We start from the raw sequence: 14,433 nt of genomic DNA, 5'->3' as shown, positions 1-14,433 counted from the left end.
GCCTTCTGTTGCTTACTTTTCATCATCCTGCCTTAGCCATTCTTTTCCCAGTCATGCAGCATCCCATTTTTGTGAAATTTGTAAAAATTTTGGGCATATGTTTTTGAGAGAGATTGCATTTGTCCTTTAGTCTTTGTTCTTTAGTCAGTGTCTTTGAATTGTAACTCTCTTTTTCTTGGTTTTTAACTATATCGTTCAGCTAATCTTTTTTGGTAGGGGTACGCATTGGATAACTTAAGAAAGCCCAATAGATATACTACCTTTCTTAAATTATAATAAACAAACTTACTCTTATTTGAAGGCTATCCAGTTGCCCATTAGCATAGTAAGAGTGTGTAGCCTGCTTGCTTGTGAGGCTTTTGCAGATATTCTTAGGAAATACCAAGGAGATACGTTCATTAAAAAATAAAAATAAAAAGAAACAAAAAGAAGGAAACAAAAAAAAACCCTTTGGAGGAAAATCTTTGTTCTGTAGTAGTGCAATACAGTAGTTCTGTAGTAATGCAAACTCTTAAGAAATTTCTGAATTTGGCACACATATGTGGCTGCTGAGATTTGTGATAAGACTTAGAAAAAAAATCACTGCTATTTGCATTTTAAAATCCATTAAGGAAAAAAAATGCTTTCATCCTTCTTTTTGTTTCTGTTTTTTGTTTTTCCTCAGCAGCATCTTCCTTTTCTGGTGGATTAAGTATATTTAGCTGTTGGCTTAGATTTGTAAAAACATTTTTTTATAAAGAAATACATCAAAGTTTTTGAAACTTTTTCACAGATCTGGACTCTTCAGTATGCTTTACTTAACCTTACAGGCATCTGAACTTGTAAACTCATTCTTTACATTGATGCAACCAGGTATCTGTGACACTTGCACAATGTCTAAGGCTGAATAAAGACCTCTGTGAAATTTATGAGCAGCCTTAAGCTGCTGAACGGATGTTGCTGTCATTGCTAGGTAGCACCTACTAGAATGTGCAAGACCTGACTGATGAGGACAGGTAGTTTGCTATTTTAAAAATAATGCCAAAAGATCATTATGTGGAAGAGCGGAACTTCCATTTTTGCTCACCCTCCTCCTGCAATTTGTTAATAAGGTTAAAGAGCAGTCCATAAAGTGTCATTACTAAACTCAAGTATCTCCTTTCTCTTCAATTTTAATGCCAATGAGAAATTTCTTTGAAAAGGTAGTGTTTGTTGGCTGATACAGCTATTGAGGGTTTCTATTTCAGGCCGGGCTGACCTAAAATAATGAGTGGAAAGCTCAGAGAGGAGGGCATGGTCTTCAGCAACTCCAGCAGGTGATCACTGTCTTTCACACTAACTGGATGTTGGGTGAACATGACCAACAGCCGTGCACAGTTTCCTAAGAATCTGGGGTGATATTACCCACTGAAAGTTTCTGTTTTGCACATACCACTGTTCTGATGTGTGTCTGCCAACCCTGCTCAGCTGAGATGCAGAATCAAGTAAATATTTTATATAATAGCTATTTATATAACAAAAAACTACAAAATTAAACTTTTCTTAAAGTGTGGCAAATAACAGCTTTCAAAACCCTTAGTAAGTAGGACATTTGACCAAGGTGTGGGTGGTGAAATTTCATTCCCTTTCTGAGCACAAGAATGTTCAAAATAACATCTATTCTGTACCCAAAGAATTTCCCAGTCGCCAGACAGCAGACTGTCATTGTGAGAGTTTTTTGCTTTACCCATTGAATTGAACGTGGTATCACTAATTGAACGTGGCTAAAGGTAATCGTGGCTCTGTAGCTAAGTGATTAGGACACTTGTTGGTGAAGGGGAATCCAAGGCTCTAGCACATGCTCTCAAGGATTGTTTGCCTATTTTGTGTGAAATCCATTCCCATCAAACAACAAATATCCTAGCTAGAGAAACTGTACCAACCATCTGTGTTGTTCTTTCTATGTTGACTTTTCACTGTCAGAAGAACACTTCAGTCTCTTGTCTTTCCATGGGTGCAGACTCTGCTTCCTTTTACATGGAAGTAACCTGACTGCAGCTGCTCTCTTACCAATTTGTCTCAGTACTTGGCCCTGCTAGGCCGGCTGTGGCCACATGCATTATTTTCATTGAATCTTTGAATTCCTACTCTAATCTTTGCTTAATATTGTATGAGACTCTGAAGGAAGAAAACATACTAAGTTGAGAATCCCTTAAGCCTAATTACATTTTAGCATTTAAAATGAGCATGAAAAAGCATTTTCCAGAAAACTTTAATATGCTTTAATATGCAGTTCACAGGGAAGTGGTTTCTGCAGTCATTTTGATTTCAGGATCCCCTCTTACTTTAGAAACCATGTACAATTGGATTATCGTATTAAATAAACCGGGTCAAGTCACTTGCTTTCCTTTATGTTAATCGTAATTGTTCATAAATTTTCAATTATTCAGCTGACCTGTTCTTCGATGTATTCTTTATGTAAAAGGAATACATTATCATAAAAGTAAATGCAAACTAAATGTTATAAATATCAAATGTTTTTGATTTTCTAAAGAAGACAATTCAGATTTAAAGCATGCACTACAAAAATGGGTCCAATTTCGTGAAGGATAATGCTGATTTCTTGGTGCTGAGCATAGGTTTAAAATGAAGTCACAACCTAATATATGAACAACCATAATGGGTCTGATCAAAGTGCATTTAGTTGACTACACAATCTTTAGCAAAATGTATGATTTCTTAATATATATTATGTAATCCTCAATTAACTTCTTCTCAATAACATGCCAAGGATACCATACCAGTGCCAGAGTAGTACTGGTCTATGCAAACACTTTTGTTTGCTTTAAGCTTTGCTCTTACTAGCACAGTAGGCAGAATAAATGATCATTATCCATGGTCTCCATACTACTCTTAATTGTATAGGCCTCTGTCATATTCCTCTTCTATTTTTCTATTGTATGGAATAAACGTATCTGTATCTATTTAGCATAGATATGCTTTACCCGTGACATATCTAATAACCATATCTATAATATAAACAGATATGTCAGGGGTAAAGCAGAGGAAACAGGATTTTCTCCTCTTTTCATGTTTTCTCCTGTTAATATCTTTAAGATATATTAACTTTTAAAATTCCAAGAGTTTTGCATCCTCATAAAAATAAAACAATCATTCAAACAATGCTACCATTAATTCATTTTTTAAAATGCCACAAATTAAAGTACAAATACAAATTTGCAAAGGTTCTGCATTAATAATTGTGACTTCCATTGAGTGCAAGACCCTAAAACTCATCCTATTACTACAGAAATATTTTGGAGCTTCCAGACACTTGTAAACAAGTCAGAAAACTTGTTTTTCTTAGATAAAGATAAAGACAGATAAAATTAGGTGCTGCACTCATGGACCGGGGAATAGAAAAGATGGTTTCATGCCTGGCGTAACTGACAAACTCAGGTTACTTGTATGGAGTGTAGCCAGTGTGGATAATAACTTGGTGACAAAACTCAAAAAGGTAATAATTCAAAAATTACCAATCCATTAATGTTGTCTTTAAGAAAGAACAAACTAATTTATTTCAGAGAGGGTTAAACCTGAGGTGCAGTTTATAATCTTTTTGATGATCTAGTAGTGTTGTAAGATTAATAATATCATTCTGTGTCATTTATCTCTGGTACTTGAGCTGTTTTTGTGAAATAATCAGAATATAGATGACAAATGTCAACAAGAAAACTTTAGCTTGCTACTCATTTGCAGAGAAATGAGAACTATGCAAATGAATGAAACATCAATCAAACCTTCAAAATTCAGTAGTTTTCACGAAAGATATCAAAAATGTTTGAGTTCAGTTGTGGTTTCATCACAAAATAAACCACAATAAAGGAAGAAGGGAAATCCACACCTCAGGGAGTGGTGGTTTGTTCCAAGTTTTATCTGTGAGGTTCTGTTATGTAATTTTGTTGTTTTTGACTCATTATCTTTGCCAACCAAGGGTTTTTTTCATTGGTTTCCAGTCCTAGAAATGGTTTTAGGTAATAAACACAGAGCTACAGCAAAGTTGTTACAGTTGAGGTCTTCCTTCACGTTCCTTAAAGACTCGTGAGTTAGTTGGACTAGATAAGTCACTTCAGGAGCAGTCATTGAAATTTCTCTCATGTCTTCTTTCCACAGAGTTTCCCACAAGGGTTAGGGGGAAGGCTGATGATACTGTGGAAACATGTGATTCTTTTGTAAGCAAGAGCAAAGGAAAAAATTGTGTCGGACTTGTTAGAACTGGCCATGTTCAAATGGGATCAACAGTTGTATTGCTTCTTCCTTATTCTAGAGATTATTCTATGGAGTTTTCCCTATGTGCTGTGGATTGGGCAAATGAAACTTTTCATGATTTTTGGATAGCTCCAGTATTTTAGTAAACTCGGGCTTTGAATGAAATATTTGCCATCTGAAAAAGCTAAAGAGTAGCTCTCGTGAAAACTACTAAACAGAATTTCAGTTGTTCTTGGGGCTGCTATTGGGAAGTACACTGTATTGTTTCAGATATCTTTCACAGTAACATTTGACAAAAGTATTCAATAGCAACAACTGTATGTTTTTGATATTTGCAAAAGTTCATATAAAAACAAACCTCTTTACTTGTACAGGGTTAATCAATTCTTTAAAATGCTGCTCTCTCTACACTTAAAAACAATGCAGAATGCTCTTTGGAAGTCTACATGTACTATCTTTTTTTAAGGAAAATAAAATTTGCCTACACTTATATGATAATACTCCTAAAATTCTGGTGTTTGTTTTACATTGCAGTTTATAGGAGCTCTTGTGCATATAAATTCAACAATTCTGAAGAGCTTTGCATCATTGCCTTTGTTTTTCTTTTCTAGAAAACAGTCCTGCAGTTGAACTTCCTATAAAATTTATTCCTAAATGTGCTGGTCGCTACTGCTGTCAGATTCTTCTGAAGTCCTCCTGTGATGTTCGTGTCTATATGGTTGAATGTATAGTGAATACAGACCGTGCCAAAGCTGAACTTGAATTTCTATCTCCAGCTTACCAGGCAGTGATTCAGGACATTCCAATAGTGAGTTCACTTTACTATTAGAAACTAAACTAAGTTTCAGGATCTTTAAAAACTAGACTCTTAATTAGTGCTGTGAAGATTTACAATTGTAAAATCCACAAAAACGTGAAAATACTTCAAAATTATTACCCCAAATCCATACTGGACATAATATGAAGCTTGTTGGAAAAAGTAATTCCTGGCAGTTTTTAGATTATTACTTCGCATGGTTCATTTTGATGCAGAGAATTGCTATCCAGCACCTTAATCACATGTTAGCATAGTGAGAGTGAAAAAGAGTTGTTCAATCTGAGATACAAACATTGTTTTTTGAAAAAGGAGATATAAAATTGACAAGTAAAATAGAGAGATAGACTATATTGTATTTTTTTTCCCCTCAAATGAACTTAAAGTTGCAATTGACATGATACCAGAAGCATAGGCAGTATTTCATATATAGTTTTATCATCTCTATTTTGTACTGGAAGCCCTTAACAGGTGAGAAAGATGTCCAGGGAGTGAAGTTGGAGTGCAGGTTGGCATATCATCTCCCTAAGTAAAGTATTGCTCAAATTTTAGAATATGTTTCAGATTAAAAAAAAAAACAGAAGTGATAGGGAAGAAGAAGAAGAAGAAGAATTTGCAAGAGAAAGGAGTAAATCCACTAGTGGGTGGTTTTATGGAAACATTATTCTGAGATTTGGTAAGTGAAGGGGGCAGATCCAAACATGGCAGACTTACTATGTGGGGAAGAACCGTATTTTAGGATCTCAGTGAAATACTCAAAGTAGACAAGAAACTAGTAAGTAAAGTAAGTAAAAAACAGTAATGAAAATTAGTAAAGAAAATGAATCATAACGCTGTATTTTCTTAGGCTTATTTCTGAAAATATTCATCTATGATTTATTGTTTCTTTGAACCTACTGCTTAGAACTCAAAGCCCTTTGCAGACTCTAGTTAACTACCTCTTGCAACATCTGTGTGAAAGCTGAAAGATTTTACATGGGGAATAAGGAAAATGATCAAATGTTTTCCTTGAAACCATGCAAGGAGTTAGAGAACAAGAATGAGCCTCAAAGCTTTCTGAATATCAAATATGTGACCATTTGTTGCTGTGAGAGGCTGGAACATTCTGAATTTCTGTAATTTTCACAAGCATGAGATGACTGTGAGATGACTCTTCCATCATTCAGTTGCAGTCTCTTCAGTGAATGAGATTTAAGTCATGGACCTTACATTTAATGACCTTCCAGTCTGTGAAGCAATTTTAAGTCCATTAACATTAATTATGTCTTATCAATGTGAATGGACTTTGGATATGATTTTCTGTTAAGCAGAGTTCCTGTAAGAAAGTGATATGATCATATTTTTAAAATTGTTTGTAAATGCATAAGGTACAAGGATATTGTATTAGGGTTTATCGAATACGACATTTCATTTCCAACATTTAATGCTTAGCTGTAATGTCTGTCTTTAATATTTATTTTTGAGCCAATTCATGCTATATTATAAGAATTTATTACAGGAAAATTTCAAAGTGACTTTGTCAGTTGTTCATTACAAGCTTGTATGTTCATGATTAAGGAGAAATATTTATTTATGCTGCATGTTGGTGTAAACATAACTAGTGTGTATAAAGGAAACACTTAATAACTCTAGAAATCACTGAAAATATAACAACCACACAAATTTTTACTACCCTCTCCTTTGCTATGCCAAGGAGCAACCAGTGCTATAAGTCTGTCTTTCACCCTCCTTTTAAAATAATAGTTTAGCAAAGGTCAATGATCTGCGAGTTTTAAAACTGGCCAAGCTGGCTTTAAAAAGGATAGTCTTTCTTCCTAATGTTGTGGGGAGAAAAAAACCAAGAATGACAAGAAAAATAATTTTTTGAATCCCTTTATCACCCGTTCACTTTGTCTTCGGCGTGTGAATATCAGGGATTTTTTTCTTTCATGTTTTCTATCACAGGTGTAACTGTTATTACAGAGGCGGGGACCACAGTGCTAGGAGTGTTTTGAGAAAAAAACTTTTTTTTTTTTGAGACACTAAACAAACATCTAAGCAAGCATTTGTGCTCAACTACCAGTATTTCTACCTGTTAAGAATTAAGCATCAATCATATATATGATTATATATCTCATGCCACATTATTAGATGTGATAACCAGAGCTGGTAGCGCTTCTTAGCTTCTGAGTTTGAGATATTTGGGCTTGAGAGCCTTTCAAAGAGGGAAGCCAGAGTTGAAGAGGGTGTCATCTGTATTCCCCAAACTTTATTGTGTATGTCTGGTATTTATATATGTTTTCCCATGGGTCAAGGCTATTCTGGTTCAAAGAATTCTGCTTTCCACAGGTTAGAGGAGTCTCCTGTGGTTTGTCCAGACAGGTATTAGCTCTTGGATGCCAGCTTATTCTGGCTTTTTCACGTGGATGTTACCTTTTTGCAGATTGGATGTTTGTTAACCGGTTCCTTCAAATATTGGGAGGCTGAATACCAATATCTTAGTTTTACTTTGCAACCCTCAGGCAGATATTAAAAAAAAAAATCTCATCTCTTTTCAAGGAGCTTTGTGGTATGTTTGGAAGCAAGGCAAATGTATTTCTTAAATTGGCATTGAGACCACTCAAGACAACCATTCTCTGAAAAAGATTATTCTCCTGAAAGACCATTTTTGAGAACACAGAACTGTAAATATTCCTTTGGGAGACTTGAGTGTTTAATTAGTAAGCACAGCTGACCAAGTAGTACAGTTAGTGGTCAAGCACAGCAATATATGTAAGCACACAAACCACATCAGCGCTTCAAAGAAGCACAATAGGTTTTTCTGCAAGTTGAGCAGAAAAATATATATATATAATTTTGGCAAACATCAAAAAGCTCCAGGCAGATACTTGTAAAATCCTATTGATCACTGGCTGTATCATGCATATATACTTCTGGAGAGTCTGCTGACTGCATTGATAGTGGCAGTATTGCTACTAGTAGCTCTGGCTGCCAGGAATTAGTGGGTTTAGGATTAGTTTAATTTATATTTAAAGTACACTCTGTAATTTTCCCAGAAACTGTTTTGAATTCTGTTCTTGAATTTGATAGTAGCTGTGAGTAAAAGCAGAAATGAATATTAAGAGCTTTAATTATATAATCTCATTAACATCTTTATCTTGATTTCAGAGTAATACGTCCCATCAGGACTGGAAAGTTGAAGCTGTTCTGGAAGGACAGAGTTTTTACGGCCCTCCTGTGTTATTCGTGGGTCCAGGTGAAACAGTCCAGTATCCTCTCATGTTCAAGCCTGTTGCGGAGTGCATAACAAGGGTAGGAGAAAAGGAAATTTCAACATTTAAAAGGAACGCTTCTGTTGATAAAATTTGCATCTGTCCTCAAACTATGCTAGTGCTTTAGCAGTTACTTAGATTAGGTATCTGATTAAGAGTTTGTCTGCATTAGTGAGAAATTGAAAAAATTCCCAAAGAAACCTAGCTTTTCAAAAGCGAAATTTTAATTTAAATACATATATTGAGTTCTGTTTCATTGTCTAAGTCGTGACATATAGCATTAAGTATTTCTCATAGCATGCATACATCACAAGTTAATTTTGGTGATAAGTGTTCAATTATTTTATAAAATAATGTTACAAGTCGAACCACTAAGTACAAGCTGCTTTTGCCATCAGAGTAATCACTACTCTGATTGCTGAAATGGAGTGCAGGGCAAAGGCAGGAAGCAGTGTACTTGTTTTTGCTTGTGGGCTGTCAGAGCCATTTTGCCTGCAGGATGCTATTCAAGCATGTGAATTGCAAAGACCAAAAAAAAAAAAAAAAAGTTATGTGAAACACTGACAATCTGTCTGCTTGTGTTACCAACCAAACATGGTGTAGTTTAGAAATCCACTATTAAAAAACTATTAAAACCCTAAAGCCTTGAATCCTTTGATGACTAATGATCATGATGGACCTTTTAGTGAAGTACAGATAAAAACGATTGGGCAAAATTATTTTTTTATACAAGGACGTATGCAAACATATTTTCTCAGAGGTTTTCTCATTTTCCATCTAGAACCTAATGGGGATGGCTTTATATTATTAACTTCATAACTTTGAAGGAAAAAAAAAGGGTATTTCTTCATTTACCTTTCTTCAGTTTAGCAGGAAAGCCTACATACAAACTAGGAAAGTCCTTAGGAATGCTTTCTTGAAAGCTTGCTTTTGCTGCCTGGATTTAACTCCTTTAATAGATGAAAGTAGTTGCTTTGGCAGCCAGACAAAACTTCTACAGTGCTGAACCTTTTTGCTTCTTTCTTTGACACAGGGAAGGCTTATTCTACGAAATTTTACAGATGGCACTGAAAATATTTTTAGCCTTAAGGGAATAGGGAAGAACCCTCTGGCACTGGATCATATTGTGATAGATTGCCAAGTGAGACAGGTCGCTCAGAAAGAATTAAAGGTGCCTAATTATACCAAGAACAAGTTGACATACAAGGTAAATTTATGCAGAAACGTGACTACTATTCTCCTGTCTGTATTCTTCTGTCTGCAAATTGTATATTACACTACTATTTTCCTTGCTGGTATATTTTTTAAATCCATGTATTCATGAGAAATTATAACTAACTAGTAGCTTAAAGGATTTGGAAATGCATATAGTAAGGAAATCTGTGAGATAGATAGTGTGTTTTACTGTTTTTTCCCTTGAGAAAAAAATGTGGATTTGGGGTGTTTTTTTGGTCTGGTTTCTAAGGGAACAAGACTTCTACAATTACCCTGCCTGTTTATTTGCCCAAGTCTTTCCCTCCTCAGTTGCCTGCAAGATTTGAAACTGGTGGCCAGTTTCATCCATTTTGAACTCATAGAAAAATGGCTCTGAAATACAGTGTTCCTAATAACTTCATAAAACTTTGGCTTATTACATGAAAGGAGCAAAAATTATTATCCCATTAAGGAAAGGCTGCAGCACTAACTACTCCATACCTGTTCCTTATGGCTTGCTAGCCAGGACTCACAGCAGCACTCACATTTCTTGGAACAGATTTTAACAGCTGGTGTCTTTTGCCCAGCTGTTGTTTGAGGGACACTGGAGGAAACTGGGAGTACTCTGGTTGTTTGTTGACGGGAAATAAAATTTCAAGGAAATAATTTAAAGGTTTTCGAAGCGTAGTGGGTCACTAGGGAGAAGCAAGAGGTGATGAGATAGGGGGTGGTTTGAATAGAGGGACATAAGATACAAATTGTTAGGAAAAACATCTTTGTTAGTTCCCCTATTCAGGAAATGCTTTATAAGAACAGTTTTTTTTTTCTTTTTTTTCCCCATTTTTATTACATACGTTTTATAACAATATTTGCCCAAATGCATTCTTTCTATTTAAAAGCACTGTTGTATCACCCTAATTCTCCCACATATTTTTTCTACCGCTTATTTTATAAATGTGTTTAATTTGAAACTCAGAAACTTATCTCAATCATTTCCACATCTGCTTTATGCAGGTGCAGGACCTCATGTCATATACCATCAGAGAGAGAAAATGTACATTAAGTAGAACAAAAAGACAGTACTTTTCTTCTCAGCTGCAGGGAAGGCTCTGTAGCAAGAACACCTTGTAACTCAGCCAGCAAAAGCCATTATGGCATTTAAATCCATTATGGCAAATGCTAAAATCCAGTATGGCATTTAAGATGCTAGATAAACTATCTACACTTAATTTTTAGGAGGACTCTATCTATAAACACCAAGGCAGAAGAATATGCTCTAAAAATTGTCAACGTACATGCATTTTTGAACTGAGATTTTATTTTTCTCTCTCTTTTTTTTTTCTCATGGATGTGATGGAAAAGGGCAGAATATAGATTCTATTAGGTAAAATCTGACTAGTAAACAAGTGTGGAGATGTGAAATGTGTGTCTTGTCTTTTCTGTCTTTTTGTCAGTAGCACCAGATTTGCTTTAATCAATATGTCAGGCATCTGTAGAGAGAAGACTTCACCTTATTTTATACAGATGTATAGGCTTCAGTTTTTCACTATTAGAGGAATATTTACATTTAATAAATTTTACATAACATAGAATGGCCTGGCTTTACACAGCCTCCAAAACAAAGTAAGATATGGCTTTTTTTTTGTGCAACACCGGCTTTAACATTTTTCTTTTCAGCAGTTTGAACTTTTTAGATGTGAATGCATTTACATTTCTAATACATTTGTACTTTTATTTCTGAAAGAACTGAATGCTTCTGAGAGTTGGAACAGAACAATTTCCTCTGCTTTCCCGTCTTTGCGTGAACTCTGTTTTTGTGCCATTGAAATTGAAAGGCACTCAAATATTAAGCTTCAAAATGAATGCATTAAGATTGTTCACTATGTCTTTTTCAGAAATATTACGCTGATTTATGGCAGTTGTAACAGTTTGAGAATGAGCTAGTTATTAAACTTAGACCTCATTGACTGTATTCTCTGGTTATGAAACACACACACAAAATCTCTTGCTCTCTTTCTCTCTCTCCTACACATTCTCCCTGTCCTTCTTCATCTCCTCACCCTCTTCCCCATGACTTGACAATCCAACCATTCCTAATCCAAAAATCAGGGAAAGTGGTTCCTGTTTCATACAAATTGTAGCTTTTGAGATCTAATTATGTTTGGTTTGTGTGTACTCTTTTTGCTTTGGAGACTTTTGGGAGATGAGTAGCAAGGTCAAGTACAAGTTTATGCTTGCATGCATGAAGTAGATTAAATTGTGTAAATAGTTTATTTTCTCCGTATTAGGATTTTCCCAAGAAGCTGTTGCAGAAAGGTTGTTGAAGCAGGGAGGGTTGGAATTAGTGGAAAATTATGAAAAACTCATAGGTGTCTGTAAACTGTCTCACTAACAGAAGGGGCTTTTCAAGAGAAGCAGTGATAAGTAAACCAACTTTAGGATTTATTACCTAGGCTTTTAGGCTATCTAAATTGATGCATTGAAGATTGGAAGAGAATTGTTTCAAACCATTTCGTCAATAGAATGTGAGCATAGATACTTGAGTGTAGTTGTTTAGAAACATAATTATTATATATTGTTATTTTTGAAAAAGGTATATTAATGAAAAGAAAGGCTGAAGGATGGCTAAGTGAAAATATCAGTAATAAAGAGAAGAGGCCAGACACAGAACTAACAAGATGAATTCCTTGCCGTGCTCCGTGGCAGATGCCACACAATGTTTTTTTCTGTTACAGTGAGTGAAGACAATCTGCTTGCTTTTATTTTCGAGAGGATTAGTTTTTTCTATTCAGTATATTATGATTTAATCAGTAAAACCAGGATGTGATCATCATTATCTGTTGTTACTAGTCAATACAGGAAAGCTGCTTTTTAGAAAGAAGTGTGACCAGCCATCTTATTAGAAATGCAGATTTTTTTTTTTTTTTTTTTTTTTTTTGCCCAGAAGTGCATAGCACAAAGAGCAACTGGAAAAAATAAGCAACACTAATTTTGTTGTTGTTGTTCCTTCCATGCTGCCTGATTACTGTAATTTCTGGATAGTCTGTTGAGAAGCAGAAGGCTCCCTTCTGATTTTATCTTTGTCAGGGTTTCCCTTGGGAACAGTTCCTGACAGCCAAATAACTTTCCTACGTAGTAATCTGGCATCTTTGAAATTTTACCCTATTGACTTCTTGCTTAATTGATGATTGGGAAGTGGAAAATTTGTCATCCTTCATGGAAACAGAACAAAGCAAACCCAAAAATAATATCTTAATTTTTTTAAAATATGTTTTTGAATACTGTTGGACAATTATTATCTTCATGATTGAATTGCTTGGTTTATTTCCCACTTACATTCTTCCGTATGGAATGTATCCACTAGACAATGTAACTTCTCGTAGATAAACTAGGACATAAACTAGGACATGCATGATTTTTTAAAAAAACGCAGATATTTAATTCCCTGCAATATTAAAGCTTGAATTATGTGAGATGAATAATATAAGAATTACATAAAATGTGCCAGTAGCTAACAAATGTGATAATTTTCAGGCATATTCATAAAGGATTTACTGCAAGGAATACTTAGCATTTGTGTAATTTAGGTGCATTAATAATTAGGCAATTTTGCCTTTAAGGGGTAAATATAGCATCAGTATTTTCATAACTGAATATATTAAACTATTAATTTAATAAAAAGTAATTTCATTCAAAATTTAATTACACCATGTAGATTCTGCTATGTTTCTTCAACTAAAACATGGATACTACTGCAAAGATAGCTATTAAAAATGGGATTTAAGTCTGCGAGGAGAAAGAGGGAAATAATTCTTTTCTTCCATTAAAAAAGCCTTCTTATCTCTGAGTAATGCTGTCTCCATATTCAACATGTAGAGGATGCCCCTATCTGGAGCCCGAGTATGTTTCATTGTCTGTGCAACCACTAATGTGTCCCAAGGAAGTCAGCGAAGGAATAAATGTTGGTGGCATTTGGTGGAGGTCACGTGCTTAACTCCCTCAGTCTGCCTCTGAAGATGTGAAGGACACTTTGGGTACATAAATTTTCTGTGATTAAAAAGACAGTTTCTGTAAACTTCCTTTAAAGATGTGAATGGTTTTGCGTACAGATTTCTACTGATTGATGTATAAATCTTTGGGAAACACTGCCATGGTCTGTTCTAGGGAACATGGCAACAAATTGGCTTTCTCATGATTAACGTACCCCTGGGTCTGAAGAATATTCACAACAAATTTCATGTCAGGAAGGGACTACATCCTTATCTGATGCTAAATTTAATTTAGAGTTAGTGACTAAAATGTAAGTGGATTTTAGTGGCTGTAAAATTAGGTTCAAATCATCCCATAAGAGTAGGAAGTATGAAGTAGTTTTATTCAATCTAATCTGTCAGTATGATGGCAGATTTTTTTATATCACATTCGTTTGATTTTTATTTAGAAATATATCTGCAGGATATAAATAATTGACTGATGTGTTATTGGTTGCTTCTAATGACACCTTTGATAGCTACTTTAGCTGTGAAAGTGCCTAATTCTTTCAAGGCTTGATTTTGCAGTAATGAAACTGTAAAACTGTTTTTCTCTGTGCTGTTCAAAAGAGATGTCATTCAAATAAACTCTCAGGAGGAATCTCAAGACTCAGTTAAATTATTTTTCATGTATTGAGTTATATATACAAACTACTAGTCATTTCTGAAAATAATGTACACTAAATATAAAATCTAGAACAAACAAACAAAAAAGCCAACAAAAAAAGCCCTTTACTCCAATGCCTTATTCTCTCTTTCCTCCTTAAATCCATTCATAGATCAGAATTTTTATTTCTTGAGGTTTTTTTTTGTCTTGGCAACTGACTTACGAATCTGAATTAGGTAGTCTTCCTGGTTATGTGGAGCTGCAGATTACAAGAATTTTGAGGGGAATATGCAAGAATTTTTTGAGGAAAAT

At 34.8% G+C, this 14,433-nt stretch overlaps 1 protein-coding gene across 1 annotated transcript in view; it reads left to right on the top strand.

Moving 5' to 3' along the window:
* The window catches only part of CFAP47 (cilia and flagella associated protein 47), a 284,853-nt gene that overhangs the window by 124,969 nt on the left and 145,451 nt on the right, over positions 1–14,433 (top strand). The window contains exons 46-48 of the mRNA XM_088521979.1: positions 4,839–5,035; positions 8,189–8,332; positions 9,326–9,499. Of these exons, the coding sequence (XP_088378105.1) occupies positions 4,839–5,035; positions 8,189–8,332; positions 9,326–9,499 (515 nt within the window). The remainder of the gene's footprint in view (positions 1–4,838; positions 5,036–8,188; positions 8,333–9,325; positions 9,500–14,433) is intronic.

This window comes from Tinamus guttatus, unplaced genomic scaffold (assembly GCF_059628265.1).
Source record: "Tinamus guttatus ecotype Peru unplaced genomic scaffold, ASM5962826v1 Tinamus_guttatus_pri_ptg000008l, whole genome shotgun sequence".
Lineage (NCBI taxonomy): Eukaryota > Metazoa > Chordata > Aves > Tinamiformes > Tinamidae > Tinamus > Tinamus guttatus.
This window is presented reverse-complemented; position numbering and strand designations above follow the sequence as displayed.